General features: G+C 41.6%; 1 protein-coding gene across 3 annotated transcripts in view; it reads left to right on the top strand.

Moving 5' to 3' along the window:
* caln2 (calneuron 2) overlaps window positions 1-22,139 on the top strand; it is a 57,462-nt gene that overhangs the window by 11,248 nt on the left and 24,075 nt on the right. Inside the window, exons 1-2 of one of the 3 annotated variants that reach the window (XM_044042504.1) lie at window positions 9,780-10,665; window positions 19,289-19,413. In XM_044042504.1, the coding sequence (XP_043898439.1) occupies window positions 19,296-19,413 (118 nt within the window). In that variant the 5' untranslated portion in view covers window positions 9,780-10,665; window positions 19,289-19,295. Of the gene's footprint in view, window positions 1-9,779; window positions 10,666-17,933; window positions 18,108-19,288; window positions 19,414-22,139 lie in introns of those variants that run through there. The other 2 variants (XM_044042505.1, XM_044042503.1) reach the window with 2 other exon arrangements.

Here is a 22,139-nt window from a genome sequence, read left to right as displayed (position 1 = left end):
TTTGTGTCCCTTATTGCACGACACAAGAAAGAACCCCAACCTTGTTAGAAAAGTAACTAAGTAACTTTTACTCTGAGTACATTTTAAACAAGCAATTTTTTTTTTTTACATTAACTTGAGTACATTTTTAGACCAGTACTTTTACTTACTTAAAAATAAAATCAAATGGTGGTACTTTTAATTGAGTAGAATATTTCAGTGCTCTTTCCACCAGCAGCAAAGTGTGTTTTTGTTGCTGAAGTTTGTCTAAGAGGAAACAAACTAACTCACACTCATGCCGAGATGGTCATCACTTATTAATATGGCCAAGAATAAGTTGGGGGGGTAATGTTCAGACAGCCATGGAGGGAAAGAAATGAGAGTTGAAGGATAAAGACAGGAAGGTGAGGAGGAGTAAGGAGGAGCTTGGGAGGCCAGATAAAAAAAAAAAGTAATTCATATGAATGCATGCATTATTGACAAGAGAATTATTCGCCGCAGGGAATGGTCCTCTTCACTCGCAATAATATCCAGACTGTTTCGCAGCACCGCTACAGACACTGGCTGTGAGGACACAAAACAATGCATCTCCCATTTAAATTCAACCCAAATGATCGACTCAAATCCACGGCAAGGCGTGAAATGTCTGAGATAAAATAAAATCTTGTCTGCGCAGTACTTTTTTGTGATGCGTATCTGCTGGAGTAAGATGCCTCGGCACAGAGCCGCGAGATAATTGTTTCTTGAACGTGTAAATCCATTCCTAGAAGAATATATTGCTGGAAAAACATCAAATATCTCCACTTCTATATATCATGTTGTAAAATATGTTACTGATAAAGGCCACTGCAGCAGGATATGTATTGAAAATGTGCATATATGTTATGGAGTTATTAAAAAATATGTTAATTTATGATTAATTTATAATCCTGTTAATTTCATCCATTTTTCTCTGAGCATCAGTGATAATTAAATAAAAACGTCTTTTGTATTAATCTATAGGTTGGTTGTCTGAAATGCATAATTATGCTGATTTTTTACTGCCAAGGCCTTGTTAAGTAAACTTTCCATATAACCACACATCAGCAACCACAGCACCAGGTCTGGAATGTTTCCCAGAATGTTTCCTCTGAATTTGGTAAAACTGCTTTCCCCTCCTGGAACGAGCTGCAAAACCCAATTTCACTACAGACACCGTCTTCTTTAAACACATTCAAAAGCCTTTTATGGACCGTCGTGAAAGAAACATGCTGTTGTTTTACATCACATTTTTTGAGGGGTTCACATTAAGGACACTTCTGCACTTAACTTTATTATATCTCTCTTTTTTTACTCTCCTTTTAACTTTTATATATTGTTGTGAGTATTACATCTGAAATTGTTTCTGTAACTATTTGTACCAGGGCTGAAACAATTACTCGAATAATCTAAAATTGATTACTAAATGAATCAACTATTTTGATCATCGATCGTTTTAGCTTCTTAAATGTGAATATTTGCTGGTTTCTTTGCGCCAGCTAACAAAGAATTCATTAAAACTGAATAATTTTCAGCCAGTGGACAAAAACAAAGACATTTAACAAACACTTTTTAACGTTTTCTGGCATTTTATGCACCAAACTATTACTCGATTAATTGTGAAAATACTCTACAGATTAAAGGATTATAAAAAAGAATCGTTAGCTGCAGCTCTAATTTGTACCCTCTATGCTGCTATCTTGACCAGGACTCCCTGGAGGAAGATATCTTGTATCTCATTGGGACCTTCCTGGCTAAAAAAAATTAAATAAAACCAATTTAATTGTCCTTCAAGCCTCATTTGTTACAAGGAAGTATGTGCGTGTGCAGGTGGACAGTGGCGCTTTATTGTGTGCGTTAACTCCAGCTTTTTCTCATCTTTTTCTTGCTCAGAATACAATGCCGCACTCTCAATTTTATCTTGATTTGTTTACTTTTCCGTGTTTTTTTTTTATCTCTCTTGCTGGGGGTTTGAACTTACTTTATTTCTACAGCCCAAATTAAATCAGATTTGTATTGTTTGCCTCGGCAATCCTTTTTCTGATAGTGGTAGAACACAAAAGTTCACAGATATTCAAAGCCGCTCACACAGAATGTCCAGTGAAATGTTTTTATTTGTTTTGTTGACTCTGTCCACGTACTGTGTGTGTGTGTGTGTGTGTGTTTGTGTACGCCTTTTGGATATAAATTCAGGCTGATTCCACCTCAAAACAATTTGGAAGCAGACAGGATGAGTAGAAAAGTGCGTCCCTCTGAATCCAGGTGTCTGCAGGGATGATGGACTGGCAGCTGAGAGAGAGACATATATAGATAGAATAGAGAGAGAGAACAGACTAGAGCAGCTTAAACCTGCCAAGGTGTGAGATTTATTCATGCTGTGTGAGTGTGGGAGTGTGTGTGTGTGTTTGTGTGTGTGTGTGTTCTGCTCAGGTTCAGTTCATGTGCGATTTTTGAAGTCTGATTTAACTATATTTAAATACAAGTTGCCTATAGCTGGTAAAGAACATAAACATGAGTCAGAGACTCAGTCACAGCGATGCCGACACTGACTGACAATTATGATATATTGGAATATGGTGTGTGTACCTGGTACTCCTTATGTTGTGGGGACCTAAAACTGTTCACACGGAGCCCCAGACATGACATGGGGTGAAAGAAACTCAAATTCGAGTAAAGAGAGCAAAGAGGGCTGAATCTTCGGGATGGACAGAGATTATAGTGCGATTGAGTTTTATTTAAGGTTGGGAATGAGTTAAAAATGATATTCTCAAAAGCCTGGCATTGCAAATGTCGTGCCAAGGTCAGCTATCCCCGACAGGATTTGTATCCCCTGCTATGGGAGCACGCATGGTGGGCGTTACGTTACTACGTTACTATTCTGGTTAAATGCCTCTCGCTAGTAATGATCACTTGTCAATGCCAGGTTTTTGAGAATATCTTTGTAACAAATTTTTCAACCTAAATAAAAAAGCCCTCTTTGCTCGCTTTTTGTTTATAGGTCACATTGTCAGGCTGTAAAAAATGTTGTGTGTCCACCTAAGAGCGAGGATGAGTCACCCAGTCATATGCAAAATGGAAGTGTTGTTACATTTTGTGGGCACATCCATCATGTCTTTAGCAGGTGCATATAGGTCAGCAAAGTGGCCACACTGGACAGCTAACTGGTTAGCGTCTCCACCAGCCTCACCCTCACTCGCTCTACCTGTCACTAATCCAGTAATTAAAGCATTTTATGGTCCGTAGACTGCAGTGCCAACAAGCTACTACTGGAGTTACCGAGGCTAAAGTCATTACATGCTGTCAGACACATTTTCTTCACTTATCTGACAGATTACAAACAGAGCAGGTGAAGCTTCGCCGACTCCATGTCCTTGTTTCATCCTTTTAATTCAAACACTGGTTTCATTATTTCTAACACAAGGCTTTTCCTAAATGTTAACATCAACAGTAATCTATGCGCTAATGAGACCGTGCTATCTAAAATGTCTCCATAATTCAGCCTGAAAAGGAAATGAAGGAGCTGCAAACAACTGGGTGAGGAAAAAAAGTGGTGGGGGGAAAAAATGATGTTTAGTTTGATTGTATTTTTTCAGCATATAATTTGCAACAAATACAAAAACTGCTGTGTTTCCAAAAGATCCTTTTAAAAGATGACAAACTAACACAGCTAAATTAACAATATAAATCAATAAAAGCACCAAATTGTTTGTATTATAACATTTATGACTTCCAAGAGGTCTATGTTTGGCAAATTAAACTCAATTTTCAAAGCTCAACACACCTGAGTCTTCATCAACTTCATCAAAGTTGTATTCACTGATATAATCCTTTATTTGTTATTATTATTTTGTATCTGTAGAATAGTTTTTATTCACAATCATGCCTGGCACTGAAAACTTTTTTTTCCTGCAGATACAAATACAATTTATTGACATATCTGTTTATTATCTGTGTTTGTCCACCATCCAAAATGATTCAGTTTGAATTGTTTCTTTGTAAAATTGAGCAAAGAAACCAGCAAATATTCACATTTAAGAAGCTGAAAAATTAGAAAGCCCTACTTTGGGTTTCCAGAATAATTGCTTTTTTCACACTCATGATTCTTTAATTAAGGTAGCAGCACATTTATTGTATTTATTCTCAATTGTGGACAGGATATATACCTCCTTGGCCTCAGTGCTCCAGACAAAACAATAAAAAATTGTCTCATTTCACCACCCAAATGATCCTCAACCTACCAAATGTTAGGCCCATTTTTTTTCGGTTTCCACTATCTCGACTCTGCCTCTCATGGAAGCAGCTGACAAGTTTATATCTCTACCTCCCGTCACACACATGCACACCCACTTCTTCCTCCAAAGGTCTGGATGTTAAATCCAGTTGTCAGTGTTGCATTATTCATGAGCTGTTGCAGATGTAACCTTCACTGCAGAAACTTTAAAGTTTTGCCCCTGCACTTCAAGGTTTTGTGTTTTAAACAGGACACAGTGTGTGTATGGAAAGAGTTTGAAAGTGTGTGTGTGTGTGTTGTTGATTTTTCTCTGTGTACTTTGTCAAAGCTCAGTGTTTGGCCGGATGACCTTTGAGCTGAAATGTTGTCTGAATGACAGTGGGTCCGAAAGTCAAGTCAAAACTATGTTTAGTCCCTTTTCCAGTCCTTGTTCACTTGCACAGATTCGCTTTGTTTATTCAGTAATAATTAACTTGTTCACCTTTGTCGAATCAAACTGTAACACTTACCTGCTGATTGTTTCTCAACCCTGTTCTGATCATAGAGTCCCTGCTGAATGTGAATTTAAGAGAGTAACTGGGGGCGTATGAAGTGCTCGTCGGTGTAGTAGGGTTTCTCAATCTAAAAAAAACAAGTCGAGTGAGTTTGATTGTATCGTGAACCAGCGAGGGGTGGCGGTAACTGTTCTCCAGGGAGAGCTTTGGTGGCAGAATGAACAGCAAATCCGCAATAAATAAGTGGTTGTGTTCCCTCCCATTTATCTGGACTTGGGATCGTCCTTACGAGTACACTGGATGTTCCCTCCCGTGGCTAAGGTCAATTTAGCGTGTCCAATTAACTATGAGTGATGGGGTTTGGGTAAGACTGCCGGCAACTCATTGGTCAGAGAGTGTCGTCGCTGGACGAGTCATGAACGCGACGTGTGACACAAGATTCAAACTGAACAATGCCAAACTGTAGATCAGTTAAAACGTCTTTAAAAAAGTCATCAAAATGTTCATTAATCTCCAACATTTAGCAAAGGAAATAAAATCTAAAATCTCAATATTTAACAGAGTCTGGTGTATTTAGCGACAGCACTGCTGAAACCTGCGATTGCGAGTGGCGAGCCACATCACAACCCCTGCCACTGTATTCCAGTTCAGTTACTGTCAGACAAACAAATACTTTTAATTAACTGATTCTAATAATTATGTTACACCCAAAACAAGTGCTTTACAAGTCAATAGTCACTAGTTTGTGTGTGTCGCGTCTGAAACGAAGTCTCGGCAGTTTCATTACTCCGCCCATGTTGAGGAGGTACTATATATTGTAATGGAAAACCAACCAAATCATGTAGAGTCGAGCCATGCCGATGCAAGGCGGTACTATGCAGTGGAAAAGCGGCATTAGTGTGTTTTTGCTATGTGCTTTGTGGTAAACATGGAGGTACCCAGGTGCCATGCAACTACTAGCCCTATATAATACACAGGAGAGCAGCAGGAGTGAATATAGATGGATTTTAAGGGTATTGGAAACCTATTTTTTTATATTTTAATGCACGAATGTGACATATAGCTTAAATGCACCCATTGAAATTTTTGCAAAGCCTGAATCCCCAAAAAAAATGGCCAGTGCAGCATCTGTAGCACACATAACTCCTACACCTTCCTCCTACACTCAGTCATGTGCATTGTTTGCCAGGGCAGTGAGCTGAAGGCTAACGACTAACTACCTAGACTGTGAACAGAATATGGAGCAGTTTCCATTCATTGTGTCTACCGCTTTATCCTCCACATGAGGGTCGCAGGTGATGGAGCCGTTTATACAGTAGGAACAATACCTCCACTCCAGCAAAATGGAGATATGTTAGACAAACATTATTTTCATTACTTTTTATATTTAGCCCTTTATATTTACGTCAGGAGTGGGACTTCATTACGGAGGCCGCAGTGTTGGACCACCATGTTTTTTTTAATGGACTGACACTTGAGATTTGGCCATCATAGGTTCTCCTACATGCTCGTCTGAGCAGATTTCTGGGCACTTTCTTTCTTAACCTCCCAACATGCTCGGTATACCAGGGCCTTGAGGGCTATCGTATATGGCCACAAAGCTCTATTTCCGATACATATCGGTTTATCCATCCATCTTCTACGGCTTTATCCTCCCATGAGTTTCGCAGGCGGTGCTGTGTCAATCTCAGCTGACATAGGGCGAAAGGCGGGGTCACACTCTGGACAGATCTCCAGTTCCATTTTTTATTTTTTTTATTTTGTCGATATCACAAACGGTCTAGGAGTTATAGTAATGAGAGATATGCATGCCAAATCCTGTCGGCGAGAAGAAGGCTTAACCTGTCCATCATAGTCTATAATCTAGTTTTCATACTGGTGCTCCCATCTGCTTCTCCAAACAGGCAAGCAGGCGTAATGTACTATATTAATTACCTCAGATTCCTTAACTCAAAAAGAAGCTAAAATATCCATTTAATGTGCATGAAGATTGTAAATGTAATTTTCCAAGATGTCAGATATGGTCAGAGTCTCAGGAACCTGATTTTCGGTTGTCTTACTGCAGGACATGGCAGGGACTTGGACAGATTATGACCATATTTAACTACTAATGACAATGAGTTTAGATTTTAAAGAAACAAAAACAGCACAACCTGCTTTCTTAAACCCCCACAGCCGCCAGGTTTCCATGTCATGATGGAACAGAACAGGAAACAAGTTCAAGCAACTTCATAGTAAGTACACATATAATAATTATTTGAATAGACACAGCAGAGGACAGTGTCCTCTACAGATTTGTGTTGCAGTATAAAAACAGACAGTCGTATCACCAATTTGAATTTTATCATCGGCTACAACCACAAACTTTGGCAACCTTCGAGATAAGCATTTCATTTTGATAAATGCTCCACAGCGAAGGGGGCTGTCAAAACACACACACACACACACACACACGCGCGATTAACTTTCGCCATCATGGAGGAAATAAACTGCCATACGTGAACAGTGAAATACTGCTCCACGGTGACCTCAGCAGAGTCTCTCTCTTATTCCACTTGTCACTGAGCTGCTTGAGTCTGTTATTTTATTTATTTGACTTGATCTGAGTTCTTGGGAGTCCCGGTGAGCTTCCGTTGTGTGCCATTCTCTTATGTTTCTCTGCAAACCTTCCAATCAACAACTCCACTTATAAAGAAAATCCAGCCTTACACTTCAGGCTGTCTCAGTGATTTAGTGTTTAAAGCTCAGATGGAAGTACACAAACAGAGATGGTAAGACACAGGAAGCTTTGTAGGAAAAAAACCCAGCACAGGCCACTTTTGACTGTTACATGACTCCCTCTATTAACATGTCCCTGTGGCTCTGTTTCATGATTTACACTCTCCCCCCCTTGACTCCTCTCTTCATATTTGTGAAGACTGAGCTTTTGTCAATTTACCAATACTCCCAGGTCACTTGGCAGGTTTCAATTGTGAATGTATAATCCATGTGTATTAGTCATTCAGCAGCGTACTGCAACACGGTGAATCAGGACACGAAAAAGAGTCAATTTCTTTGACTCAGTGGAGAGGGTTCTTTAAGGACAGGCTGCAGATATTCTATTATATTTCGATGAGGCTGTGATTTTTTTTCCCTTCCTATTATCTGCTAATGTTTTGTCTGCAGTTTAAAGGTGATACATTTAAAATGTCTACAACAGTGACCTTGAGCCACTGCATGAGCGCGGTTCAAGTGGGTTGCCAGATTTGACAAAATACGGAAATAATACGCTGCACTTGCACTGTGTTCGTGCACATGTACACGTCCACTAACATGGCTGTTTTATCTGTTTTTATTTTTTACTGCTTGGTTAATTTTCACTTGTGAGCAACAGGTGGAGATTAAATGTGTCTGGAGAATTATCACATGAGTGGAGGCGAGAAGGTGATGATAACAACATTATGATACAAAATAATATATATATATATCCACCAACAAAGAGAAAAAGAGTGTGTTGGCTAATCTTAGTTGAAGTTTCCCGTGTTGCATCCCTGTCCAGGAGAGAATTGTCCACACTTGCATGTCTGATGCTATTTCCTCTCCTTTTATTTAAATGTATCTCCAGTGCAGGCGCTAATTTTTCTTCTCCTCTGGTAAAGACATTTTTCAGAGGGATACTGAGGCTCTTAGGTTCAGTATTTCTGATGCTTATCAGCTATCTGCTCCCTGCACGCTCTGCTGACACCCTGTGTTTTATTGTATTGTATTGGCTGTGTTATTGGGTGTGTGAACAGAGTTTACAGGCCAGCTATGAAAATGTATTTTGAGAATATACTGGCTACACCATCGCTATCAGTGAAGCCAGTATTTTCAGTTTAACATGTTTTCTTAATCTTGGCCATTGTCATTTTGTCTTAACACATTAAATGTCTTACATGCAGCACCTATAAATATCACAAACACATGATAAAATTGTACCCAAATCACTGTAAGATGTTAACTGACCACATATTACACCAGACCATATTCCACTTTCATTTAATTTACATAAAAAAATACAATTAATACCTGATTATGAAATTATGATTGGCTGGCAAATCAAATCATTGCCATGCAGGTTAAGTTGTCCGCAAATGCTGACATGAGGCACCATCACTTTACCTTATCTTTGTCCCCTTTCCCCTGCTGAAGAAAGCCCTTCAGTACCATGGACAGCGCTCAATGAAAATCAGCACCACAGATGATTTGTGTGAGGATTAAAGGACAGGTTTATTGGCCTTGTAACTAGGATTGGTCTAATTTTCCCCCATGAACATAAAGAAAACCTGCTCAAAATCCCTGGTTATACACAGAGTCTGTCTGTGAGCACCTGGATGAATAATTCAAGCCTTTACTTTACACTGACACCTCCCTCTCTGTAACCGTGGCCCCATCTCACTGCTACACCTCCTAGATGTAGTGCAGGGAAACAGTTAAATGGGTCTATATAAGTTGCTGCAAACCACTATTACTTTTAATGGGCAAAAGCAGCACAAGAGACACGTTTTTTTGATACTCGGGCAAACAAACGACTGCTGCTGTGGTCCCTGGTGGAAGGAAAACGAAGCTTCACGCCACGAGTTATGTAGGAAATGTAAATTGGCTATAGTGTGGTGGTGATTTGTTGTAATCAGGAGCAGAGGAAGAAAATGCAGACAGTGATGGAGACTGGAGAGGACAACAGGCGTAGAGTTTCAAGCTTGAATCTTGAGATGTTTGTCTATGAAGAGGATTGTAAAGATTGTAAAGTAGACTCTGCATCATTTAAGTGTTGCGGCTGAACACTGATTTCCTAAGCACCATAATCGGTCATCAATTAGTAAGAAAGCTGCTAAGAAGAGCTGAATGAACACACACACACACACACACACACCTTCACATGTCCAAGGGACAGAGAGCGTGGCTTCAGTGATCCACTGAAACCTTGACACCTTAGTTACTTGGACCTCTCTCCCTCTCTCTCTCTCTCTCTCTCTCTCTCTGTCTCCCTCTCTCCCTCCCTCTCCGTCTCTCTCTAACTCACTCACTCACTCCTGCAAGAAGGAGGGCAGCTCAAACTGAACATCGCATGCTCCGCGCTCACCTACACAGTCTCCACAGTCGCACCTCTGCTGCTCCACATGTGGCCCCCCCTTTGCTGGACTGGACCAATAAATAGGTTAAACTCTGTCGGCGACTGTCAGCTGTCAGTGGTCAGGAGATCCCTGGCCACCTCACCGTCCGTGCGTCCACCTCGCCGCTTGTGAGGGCCGATCTGCGTTCTCAGCTCTCACCGGGAAATCGTCCTCTCTTTGTCCGTCTGGATTCGGTAAGATTTGAATCCCCGCGTCCCACTGATATAATAGGCGGCAGCAGCGGCAACAGCAGCAGCAGCAACAGCAGCAGCTCTTTTAAGACCCAGACCCGTGGGCGGTAGGGTGGCGTCTGGATGAGGATCAGCAGGCGCTCTTCACTTCTCTGCTGCTTCATCCCAACAACACCCCCCCACTTCTCAAGATATGGCAATGAGAAGAAGTGAGACGTAGAAAACGGATGGGAGGCCATACATGTGGATCTGGACTTCAGCTAGAAAGGACAGAATCTCCTTGTCAGCAGCAGCAACATCACCACCTCCTCCCTCCTCCTCCTCCACCACCTCCTCCTCCTCCTCCTCACAGCATAACCAGTTGATATTCTCTTTAAATAACTGTCAAAAAAGTGTTGAGCGCATGACATACTGATGAATCCCTGAGACAAGTCCAACACAGGGACTGAATGAGTCCATCTTTGGCTGTCGGACGGACTCCTCAAGAGCGCAAGACGGATGCAAACAGACTAAACACGTCTTGGCAATTCAGAGCAGCAGCAGCATCTCCGCCAACGCCGCTCCGCAACCGAGCGGGCTAAATCTCACAGCGGGGGGAAAGCAGTCGTTTTCACGGGCAGGTACGTGTGCACTTCATTAGCGTGTCACCAGCTCACCAGCTGGGGTGGCGTGCGAAAGGTGACGGGGGTGATTACCGTATGCGACCACCGCTACGTCGGTGGCCGCGGATGCGTTTGCAGATCCGCCGCACCTGTTGTAATCTGTGCGAAATGTGTTGGTCCACGCGAGCGCGTGCGCTCATGCGTGTACACAGACGTGTGTGTGGGTGATGATGATGATGATGGTGGTGGTGAGTGTTGTTTTATGGCTGACAACACCGTGGAGCCCGTACGTTTCTCTCTATTTAGTTTCCAATCGACTGTTTCAACTGCTCCTGAAAATCTCGTTCCAGTTCGCTCGTGCAGTGCGCGGCGCGCGTCAGTGCGCGCAGTGTGGGCTCGCTCGGTGTGATTGGGTGATTACAGGTCCGCGATCCATACATGTAATTACTGTATAATTGCATCAACACGCAAACTGTCACAGTTTTGTTCTCCGCGGCTTCAACAGCAGCAGGTCCACTCAGGCTGTGATGGATGTGCTCTGTGGCTGCAGCAGTCAACAGCAGTGTCCATTTCAAACGCTCTCCAAGTCCGTAGTTATAGTCATGGTGGTCAAATCTCTCTGTCACCACATTCATCATCTGATGCCCTGGAGAAGACTCTCCAGTGGATGGTGTAAGTGCGTGGATACTGGGTTGTGTGTGTATGTGTGTATGCGCGCGAGCATTTTGGGGGGTATAAGAGAGGTAGCGCGCATAAGTTGTTTTTTTCTTTTTTATTCTCGTGTGGTTCCTTCACTGCAGCGAGGGTGACATGATTATTTGGAGCATGCTTTTAAGTCCACCTGCGCTCCCTTCACACTGCAGATGTGCGCAGCGTGGCAACTCTTTTTATGACCAGGTGGTGCCAGATAAGTACCAGATAAACGGCATAAACCTGTTCTTTTTAAAATTCATTATTTTTGAATTGGAGAAATACAGCTGTAGCAGTTAAGCTGCTCATCCTGTTTTGGATGAAGAAGCCATAATGTCACCACAGATGATGAAGGTCAATCCAGCAGGAAACTTTATTGTCATCTTGTATAGGTTCACTTAACCTTATAATATAAACAACATATGCAGTAATCTCAATTCAAAATCATAAAAAACAGTTGTCTGCAATTAAAATAAATAAGTCACTATGGGACAGGGAGTTCAAGTTGCAGCATGACACTTCCGATCCTATTCCCAGTGGTTAAAACACATTAATCCCAGGCTCAAACTGGTTTTTGACCAGTGGGAAAATAATTAGCAGGCATTCACTCCCCAGTCAAATGAATGGCTCTGATTGGCATCAGTGGAAACCATATTCTGCTTCAATTTTGGCAGAGGTTTCAAATTCCTGTGTCCCTAGTGCAGTGGTCCACACGGTGGAGAATGGAGAACCTGGGTTTGAACGAGGGCAGTTTTCTCCAGGTTCTCCGGCTTCCTCCCACATTCCAAAAAGATGCAGCTTGGGGATTTGGTTAATTGGACACTGACATTTGAGCGTGGATGTTGTTTGTGTCTGTATGTTTGACCTGCGATGGACTTGAGACTTGTACAGGATGTACTCCGCTTTTCACCCAATGACAGGCTCATGCAGCCGTCATGTGGAGGATGAAGTAGTAGAAAATGGATGGCTTATCCAGTGCAACACTAAGGTGCACATTCATTTACTGACTGCACTTAATAGTTTCTCATTTTATCATTTGGCTCTTGTTTGTTGTTTTCTTCTTCCTCCTCTTAGTCTTGTTTCATTGTTTGCACGCTGAACCTAATGCAGAGGTGAAAAACTGGCAGTGGGAATGAGAGACTGCCCTGTTTTCCACAGCTGCATCTTAATTTCTTACAATAGTGTCATATCAGGCCACCTGACAGAAGACCAATGTCACACCCACACAGTCTACATCCTCTTGTGGTTGGTTGGTTGGTTTGTTCGCTCTGCTGGTTGTTGGATCCAGATAGGCCATGAGGGCTTATTGGACGACCCTGGATGACCTATACAACAGAGGCCGTTTTTACAGTTGACAAATCAATAAGATGCAGCAGCAGAAGAGAGGTGCAGTGCCTTCACTGATGGATGACCGCACCATAGACCAGTGGTTCTCAAACTTTTTATACCAAGTAACGCTTGAGAAGTAACACCATTATCACCAGTGTTAAAATACAGTGGTGTAAAAAGGCCGAGCAAAGTCAGCTAGGGACATTTCAGGAGGCAGATTGATTCTCAATAAGATAATTTTGCTCTCATCATCCTCCTCCTCTTCCTCACATGTACTTCAGACACTGGTATAGCCAAATTAAATTAAATTATTCCTACAAATGAACTGCATTTTTTAGGGCCTTCCCATACCCCAAAACTCACAGATCCGCATCGTACCTCGTGAAATTTATGTCTGAAAGTGGTTCGGTGAATGTGCGTCAAACATTGGATGTGGGAGGGGCAAACAAGTGTGCTGCACGGAAATTGGTTCACGTGTGTAGAAGGTTGGGATGTAGAAAAAATGATACCATGACCATGATCTAAATCCAACAGGAAGGCCACCATCTTCGGTTGAACGTTCACTTTTGCGGCAATTTTGCACAAATGGTATTTGAACAAACTTGTCCTAGACTTGTCCTTGAAGAAGCTTACGTACCACTGGTGCTTCGTGTGCCACTGTTTGAGAACCATGGCCATATATAGTAGACTATATTAAAAAATGGTTGTCGTCTTCCTCTGAAAAGTCAAGCCAGGACAGATGTATCAGTTAGTAGTAACAGTAACTGTGTTGGGTGCTAAAAGAGTTTGGTGATTTATAACGTCACTAAACATTCTCCTGAGGAGTTAATGGTCTCAGTAGCTAGTTTCCAGTCTTCCTCAATAGGACACACTCACAAATTATGTTATTTAGAGGAAAATCGATGGCACATAATATGAGTGGACACTAGTACGATTGATAGCTGGTGTTGTGGTTGCTGCTGATGATGTCTGTGAATTTCCAGTTGCAAAAGCTGACATGGTGGCCACGTCTATGGACAGTCTATGGAGACCAGTGCCTCAGAAACAGCAGATATCGCAGCTGGGGGGGGGACAGCTGCCCGTCTTTGTCCAAGGTGACTTCAACAGGACACTGAGCAGAGGCAGTAAAACGTGATAGTTTTTAACATATTTTGATGACTTCCCATTGAGACTAACACATGTTTTGTATGTGAACAATAACGTTTTGTTTTTGGCTTTGTGTTATGACAAATCATTGGAGCGTTGCCGTTTGCCTGCGTCCAACTATAATTCAGCTGATCAACTGTGAGCTATGGTTCTTGGCAGGCAGGCTTCATCTCCAAACTGGAGAAGATGTCTGATGTTTTAGTGGCTTGCAGTAGAAAGGGGGGAAAATGATTTGATTTATTTCGATGACTGTTTGGCCAACTCACGGATGTCACGCATATATCAGAGAGTCCATGGATGACGTTTAATCCACCTGTTTGTGTGATCTAGCTTAGCTTTGCATGGCAGTTGTGTGTTTTATGTGCTGTTTTCAAAAAAATATGTTATTGTGACCCTTCAGCTTTTTCCCTGTCATTCTGTTAATGCATTTTTCCTCCATGGGGACGGAGAAACGTGAGGAGAAAAAACAAAAACATGATTCTCCTCTCTCCTTGTTGCCTGTGTTCCCTTCATCTTCGCCGTCCCCCTCCTTTCTAAGGTTAAATTGTCTCTGATCACTGTCCTGCAGACTTGAAACTGGGCTCCCTGGGGTGCAGGTGACCCCACAGTTCAAACACTGTCGGTCAGCCCACTTTCATTTGCTCCTTTCATCCCCTTCACAGCCCTGACACGCCATCACACCCCGTCCGTCGGTCTTCCTTTTCTGCCACCCTTCTTCCTCTCCTCGGCGAAAGGGATGACACTTGTTAGATCGAGGTTTCCCTTCTGAAGCTTGTCCTTGTCAGCTCTCGTATCCATCTCTGTAACAATGGCAGAGAGACCACAATCCAAAAATACATTGGAGAGAAATATAGAAGAGAAGAAGAGGGGAAAAACCAGCAAGTCACTGGATTTCATGTGTATGAATGTGTGCTGTTTTTTTTTTTTGTTTTTTTTTGCCATGAGTGAGTGGGTGTTTCTGTAATGGGAACAAATGTGAGAGCAGATGGGCTGTTAAAATACATTCTTATATTAATTCCATATCATATGTCTGATTAATTTGTTCACTGATTAATTCATCACAGGATCCTGCTTCATGTGACGAGTTGAAGAATTGAAGCATCTTTGTATGCGTCTTCAACTAATCTGATTCTCCACCATAAAACACCTCATACACCTCCATATTTCCATATAAGTTATTTACATGCTTACTACTCAGAATGTAAACATGCACAGTGATTTAATCCTTTAAGACCTAATCCTCAAAAGGGTTAGTTTTAATTTGCTTATTTTAACATGTAACTAAGTGCTTTTGGCCATTTTTTCCCCAGAATAACTTCCAATATCCAACAGTTATTTACAATTTACTGCATGTTAAAATACAGTTTTAACAATTTAAAATGAAGAAAAACACTGCAGTTGTTCACGAACAACAGGTTTTATGTGTTAATTTTGAAAGTGTAGTGTAAAACTTATTTACAATAAAAAATTTTGAGTCTCTCAATGTTTCTCTGTCTCTCAATGTGCAAATAAACCAGGCCAAAAAAATGGAAACTGTGTACAGGTGGCGACAAAGATACTGATTATCCGGCTTCCTGAAACAGCACGAGTGAAATTACAGTAATAACCACACGTTGGCTTTTACGTGCAACCTCTCTGCTTTCACAAACTGTGAAAAAAATTTTCAGGATAGCACAAAACGTTGCATAACTACAGTAAAGCAAATGTGTTGTCAGCGATACACTCCGGTTTTAAAGGGGTTAATAATTCCCGTCTAAATGAATCTCATGCATATGGACACATTCACACAAGGAAACAACACGCATAAATAATCCATAGTGTCCGTATGGATTCAGTTATCCAAGGCACTGGAGCACACAGCATGTTATTTAACCACACTGAGAACCTAAAGTGTTTGTCGCTGCTTTAGATGGTCACACTTGAGGTGAAAAGATTGTATTTACACTCATACTTCATCGTCTCTTGTTTTTGGCTGTTCATATAAAAACAAAAAAACGGTCCCTTTTCTTGGCTCAGCTGGTCAACCATAGGTGTGTCGTGGGTGTAATGTAGAGTATGTGAATGTTTACCGCCACTAACAAGGTTATAATTCCGACCATATTTAGTCTATGGGTAGCATCACCCAGAAAGTAAAGCATGGTTTTGATTACATTTTCTTTGGGATGAAGGTTACGGCCCAAAGAAGACATGGATATTTGATGGTGATTCATAAATTTATCGAATTTCAGGCATTTTTGTTTTTGTGAGATATGAGATTGGATTTCAACTGAGCAGCCTTGGGTGGAGGTTTGCTGCTTTCACTACATTTCAGTTGTTGGATTTAGAGAAATAATTTGAATTTGTCACACACAGTTTCCGCTTCTGTGACACCACTGAGCTGTGGGAGAACGGAGGTTTCACAGCAGCTCAACTATCTCACACACAGGTGTAACAAAATATTGTCAGTTTAACCAATAAAAGTACAATTTATTTACACATTATTTCCACCAACAACTCTTGCGTGTGTGCTCGCATTTCATATAGACTCTGTCGTTTCCTGTCCCATATGGTGACCCAAGACTTTTCTTTTGACATGTTCTGCCCTTTGTTTTATTACGTGATTTTTATCTGCCAATGTGAAAAAGGACATCTGTGCGATTGCATGTTGTAAAACAAACCCGGATGCCACATAAGGTTAAATGCAGTGGAAGGGGCTGCCAGTATATTATAATACAGTTATGGCCTCAACTTGCTCGTTTAATGAAATCCTACTTAATTAACTCTCAGAAATGAATGTGGTCGTATTTCTTTTGATGTTAAAATGCTCTACATTGCAGCTTAAAGGGAGATTGTGACCTAAAGAGATTATGGAAATATGAGAAAATGTATTGTAACAGAAGTAGAGAACACGAATGACGGTTACACAGAAACAAACACGGATGAAATAGCAGCAAATTTGTGCTTTTTATATTGTTATAAATTCAACTTTTTCTTTTGATTTTGATTCTTCTCATAGGTTATATGAAAAACCTAAACAAAAACAATCACTTTATTTCCTTATAGTAGACATTTTTGATGAGGCTTGTTTTTTTTTCATGTATGCCACTGAATTGTGAGTCTGAAAACAGACCCGTCAAGATGCTTTTGTCATTGAGGAAGTACTGAACAAATCTATTTAATTAACTGATTCTAATGATTCAGTTACACCGAAAAGAACTGCTTTACAAGTCACTAGGCACTAGTTTGTGTGTGTGTGTGTGTGTGTGTGTGTGTGTGTGTGTGGCACCTGTAAAACAAAGTCATGGCAGTTTCTTGCAGCCATGCCGTGATGACTCACCACGTTGAGGAGGTACTATATTGTCATGGAAAACCAACCAAGGCGAGGTGAGGCGATGCGAGGCGAGGCAGGGCGGTTCTATGTAGTGGAAAAGTGCCATTTGTGTGTGTGTGTGTGTGTGTGTGTGAGAGAGAACGAGCATTTTTCTGTGGTCACTCGAGTGCCTTCAACGTGCAGGTGGGACAAGAGCAGAACCTGGAACAGATGGACCGCAGAATAAATTTTCTCAGAGCTCACACACACACTGTGCCTGTATACACCTCTCTGCGCGCACACACTCGCACACACCTTTCTTCACACTTACTGCTTGCTGTCTGTCTCTTGTCTTATGCGCACAGACACTGTCAGACCCACTGTCCTCTACAGTTCGCCAGAGCAGACCGGCACAGCTGTCCCACAGCTCTTCCAATTTTGACACTGTCTTTATCTCTAAGCTCAGTCTGTGTCCCTTTTCTCCCTAAATACCCCGATTCCTGTAGATACATAAAGGATTTAAATCTGGAGAGGGAAGGGGAGAGGAGAGGAGAGAGGAGAGGAGAGGAGAGAGAGAGGAGGAGGAGAGAGAGGAGGGGAGGGGAGGGGAGGGGAGGAGGGGAGGGGAGGGGAGGGGAGAGGAGAGGAGTGTTTTGTTTTGTTTACCATGTCTCGTGTCCACCAGTGACATCCCCACGTCTATCTCCATCCATTCTCTTGGCAACGACCTGCTCACAAAATCACCCTTGGGATGTCTGTCTTCTCCTCCCTCCCCATCCGTCTCTGTCTTCCTCACTTAAGTTCAGTTCACTTCACTCTGCACCCGCTGATGAGAATATTACATGAAGCATATTGCCAAAGTGACAAAATCCTTACACCAGGGAAGCCCTCAGAGCGACAGCTCTCCTGAATCAAAGCGGAGATTCACTCCGATCATATGACAGTGGGAGATGTGGCTGATTGATGCCTTGTCAGGCCCGGAGATCTCACGGTGAGGTGTCGGATGGTAGGTGGGTGTCGTCTGGTGAGACGGGAAGTCAGTAGATCCGGCGGAGGGTTATATAGGGCGGTGGTGGGGTTTGGTAAGAAAAGAGATTAAGTGACAGGACTTCAGTACGTCTCCTTTGTAGGGTCCTGAACAAAGGGCAGGCCAGAGAAAGGCAGTGAGAGAAAGATCACCAGATAATAACAGTAATAGTATTTACCCAGAACAATAGCAGTGAAATATTTTCCGTGACTCGACTGAATTATAATGTGATTACATAATTTGTCGCCGTGATTCAGTCACAGGGAGAGAATGGCTTCTCACAGAAAATGAGTATTGTTGCCGAGTAGAAGGAACAATGTTCTCTCCACAGGAGCATGTGTTTCTAAAAAGGGTTCATGACTGCGCCGCCGTAGCTTGTATTTGAATTCACATTATCACTGGAAAAAGTATCCTTCATACCCATAGATGTATAAAAAATAAATGGAGTCATGCAGTTGCAAAATGAACTCCTGTTTAAAAAGTGGAAATTCACAGATGTAACCTGCAGCCTCGCTCCTATTGGATGATACCAACTGTCCGTCACATGGTGCTTTATCATCTGTTTTCCTCTAAATGGGAACATCAAGTTACAAAATTTATATTATTGAAGACGACCTGACATGGAATTTGTCCCAAAAACTGCCATTCAAACCATTTTTGATTCACTTTTTTAAACCAGAAGGCAACATCATATTATTATAAATGTCTATGTTCATACTCCAATTTTTTTCTCATCTTCTCATTTCAAGAGTGTCACATACCGCCGCTCCGTCAAATCTAACTAGGCGTAGACACACAAGGTCTCTCCCACATCTGAAAGAGAAGCATATTTTAGCAGCTGCCCTGAGAGTCCATCCACACTTGAACTTCACTGTGAGCATCATGCCGGCTACAACGCAGTCACTGACATTGAGAGTATACACTCTGTTATTTATGAGTTATTATTGGTCATGGAAATGCTGATGATATTAATAGAATAAAAGTCTGTCTGAATGTGAGCCAACAGTGAATCCAGTCCACTAAATCCAACCTGGATATTTAGCCATAAGCACCGCCAGTGGGTTTACATCGGTTTCAGAATGAGTATGTCTTTTTAAGTTATTTTTCATTTTTAAAACAGTATGGATTCAAGTGTTTGTGTGTGTGTGCGTGCTCTGCAGGGAGAAGATGCCATTCCACCATGTGAGGGCGGGCCTGCTCTATCCAGACAACTACCTGAGCAACTCCCTGACAGAGGACAGGGAATCCTTCCAGCTCACCAGCATCTCCACAGAGGAGCTGGGAGGTGAGTGATGGGGCGCAGGGTTGTTAGCAATAATTCTTCAGTTATCTCGAGTTTTGACGTGTTTCCATCTAGTCGTTATGGTTATTTGGAAATGAAATCAATCCATCAGTGCCCGAGAGAAATAAAATATACTGGACTGAGGGTATTGAGACACCAATGTATTAAACCATTTTACATTGAAATGTATGCCACCCAGCACTGTACTCAATGTAGATTATTTTAAAATGCATCATTTGTCTGCAGATTGATGCCTTTTTTTCCTGTCTTTTCCTGTACCATCACCCTTTTAAATTGATTCATTATGACATAGCAGCAGCAGCAGTGTTGTTACAGGAAAATTGCAGCCTTATTACAACATGGGTGCCACTCTCATTCTGCTAATGTGTGCTTGGAACATAATAAATACTGTATGTCCAAAAAGGGAAGCAATGAGAGCGCTTACATGTGTTTCCATGTAAATTATGGAACACAATTGTTAATGTTTGCTGCACTGGCCTATACTTAGCTTAAAGGTAATCACTTTAATCTTTAATGTAGCCCTAACCCTGACCAAGTTTGTTGTGAATTTGCATCACAGTACACAGACGTGCAGTATACGTGGGAATCGCAGGGAACCAAGTTTATACTTTTTTGACTTTTTTGTTATTAAAATTAGCTCGTTTTCATTCGTTTTTTGGAGTGGGTTTTGCTCGTTTATAAAAACGCCATAAAAGCTCAGCAAAAGATGCCATTTTAAAAATGTATTAGGACACATGAACAAACATCCCTGAATCAAATATAACATAACAAACTATGCACATTTTGCTACAATTTTAGTTATTTTTAGTTAATTTTGTAAACACACAATTCCGTTTGGGCCACACGGTGAGGTAGTGGTTAGCACTCTCGCCTTGCAGCGAGAAGACCCGGGTTCGAGCCCCGGTTGGAACAAGTGCCTTTCTGCATGGAGTTTGCATGTTCGCCCGTGTGTGCGTGGGTTCTCTCCTCGCCCGATGTAGCTAAGATTGGCACAGCACCCCCCGCGACCCTCTGGTGGAGGATAAATCGGTTAGATGATGACTGACTGACTGACAATTCCGTTTGATTTAGCTCTCTTTTTATGCTTTTAAACTTTTTAAACTTTCAATTCAGTTAACTTTAGTTTTCGTTAACTGTAATAACCTTGCAGGGTATACGAAACTATACATGGTCCATGATACCAATATTAATATCACGATACAACAATTCTGTGATCATCAATATATTTTTCAAATCAGTTTAGGACACAGGAGCAGGCAAGCAAAGGAAACTTGGCAGTTTTTTAGCTGTTTTTTCAAAAAGGTTTAGCAAACGTGAGGGAAGTAGTTGAAGTGCCGGTAGTATTAGAGGCGATCGGTTCCAAACAGCAGTGAGGAACAGCATCAAAAGCAGCGAGTAAGCATTAGACTAAACAAGCAGAGTTGCGACGTTATCACAGAGTTGTCTGTGGACATCTGTCGACATTCTGGCGATAAGTGACTTACAGGACCAGGAAATACGATGAAGGAGCTGATTGCATGCTGGAGGTGAAAGCAGGAGACAAAGGAGGTGGGGCACGACATATATTGCAAGACAATCGTATAGCGATACATCACGACATCTGTCTAACTGAAGAAAACAAAACGTTAGCATGAAAAGTTAAAAGTGCAGGGTTTCGCTGTTTATTCACAACACAAGGAACAGAGTGCATAAAGTCTATGTATCGAACGTGGATGGAGCATTGCTTAACGTAGCTTTCTCCGACATTATCCCGATGTAAACTCCAGGTAACGTCCACCTGCGAGGAGACATCAAGTAGTGACGTCCGGTGAGTGAAAAGGGCAGGGATTGTTTACTTTAGAGCGCCTTAATTTGTTAATTAAAATACCGATGGCATATCGATTATCGTAGTGCATGACGAAGGATGGCGATATATCACCAAATCCACCCCTAGTAAACACATTTACATTTTTTGCATATGTTCATAAAGATGGACGCTGTGTTTCCACCTTCCTCCCACCTGACAAAAATTAAGCCCTTTAAATACTAACAAATGACTGTTGCATTTAAATCGTTGCCCAATGATTCAACACAATTCTGTCTGTGTTTCTAAGTTTATTAGCAGTTTTTAGATCCTGTGTCTACTGGGTGACTTTCCTGCACTGCACACAGGAAGTCATTTGTTTTGGAAAGTAAAGTGAAACAGCTGCAAACAGGTTGGAGTATGAATGAAGTTCCCACAAAAAGTCTTAGAAGTTAATTCTACTGCTCCAAAAACCCCAGTACTTCAGCAATTTTTTAAGGGACAAATGCTCCTGTCCGTGCGTTGCCAGTGTGCACACAAACGCTCCCATGGGTCTGATAGTTTTGCTTGACAGAGAACCATTTTCAGATGAAGGACACAGTGTGGAAACATTGTTTCTGTTCAAGAACACCAAACAGGCAGTGATATCAGGAGAAGGAGACAGGGGTTTATGAGCTACAGTACACACACCACAAGAAACGGTTTGTCTTCACTTTATTACCAGTGGACTTACTTTTTAGTATTGCTACTGAATAAGCTTGTCACTAATATTATCAAATGAATAATGCATCATAACCATGAAAGAGTCATCATAAAACATGACCAGGGCTAAAAGAATAAATGAACAAACAATGAAACAAAGTTCAACAGTGTTTTTATGTTGGCTTTTTACATCGAGATCTTTTTACGTCCAGTGTCCTATGAC

The sequence above is a fragment of the Solea senegalensis genome, linkage group LG13, assembly GCF_019176455.1.
Source record: "Solea senegalensis isolate Sse05_10M linkage group LG13, IFAPA_SoseM_1, whole genome shotgun sequence".
Taxonomy (NCBI): domain Eukaryota; kingdom Metazoa; phylum Chordata; class Actinopteri; order Pleuronectiformes; family Soleidae; genus Solea; species Solea senegalensis.
This window is presented reverse-complemented; position numbering and strand designations above follow the sequence as displayed.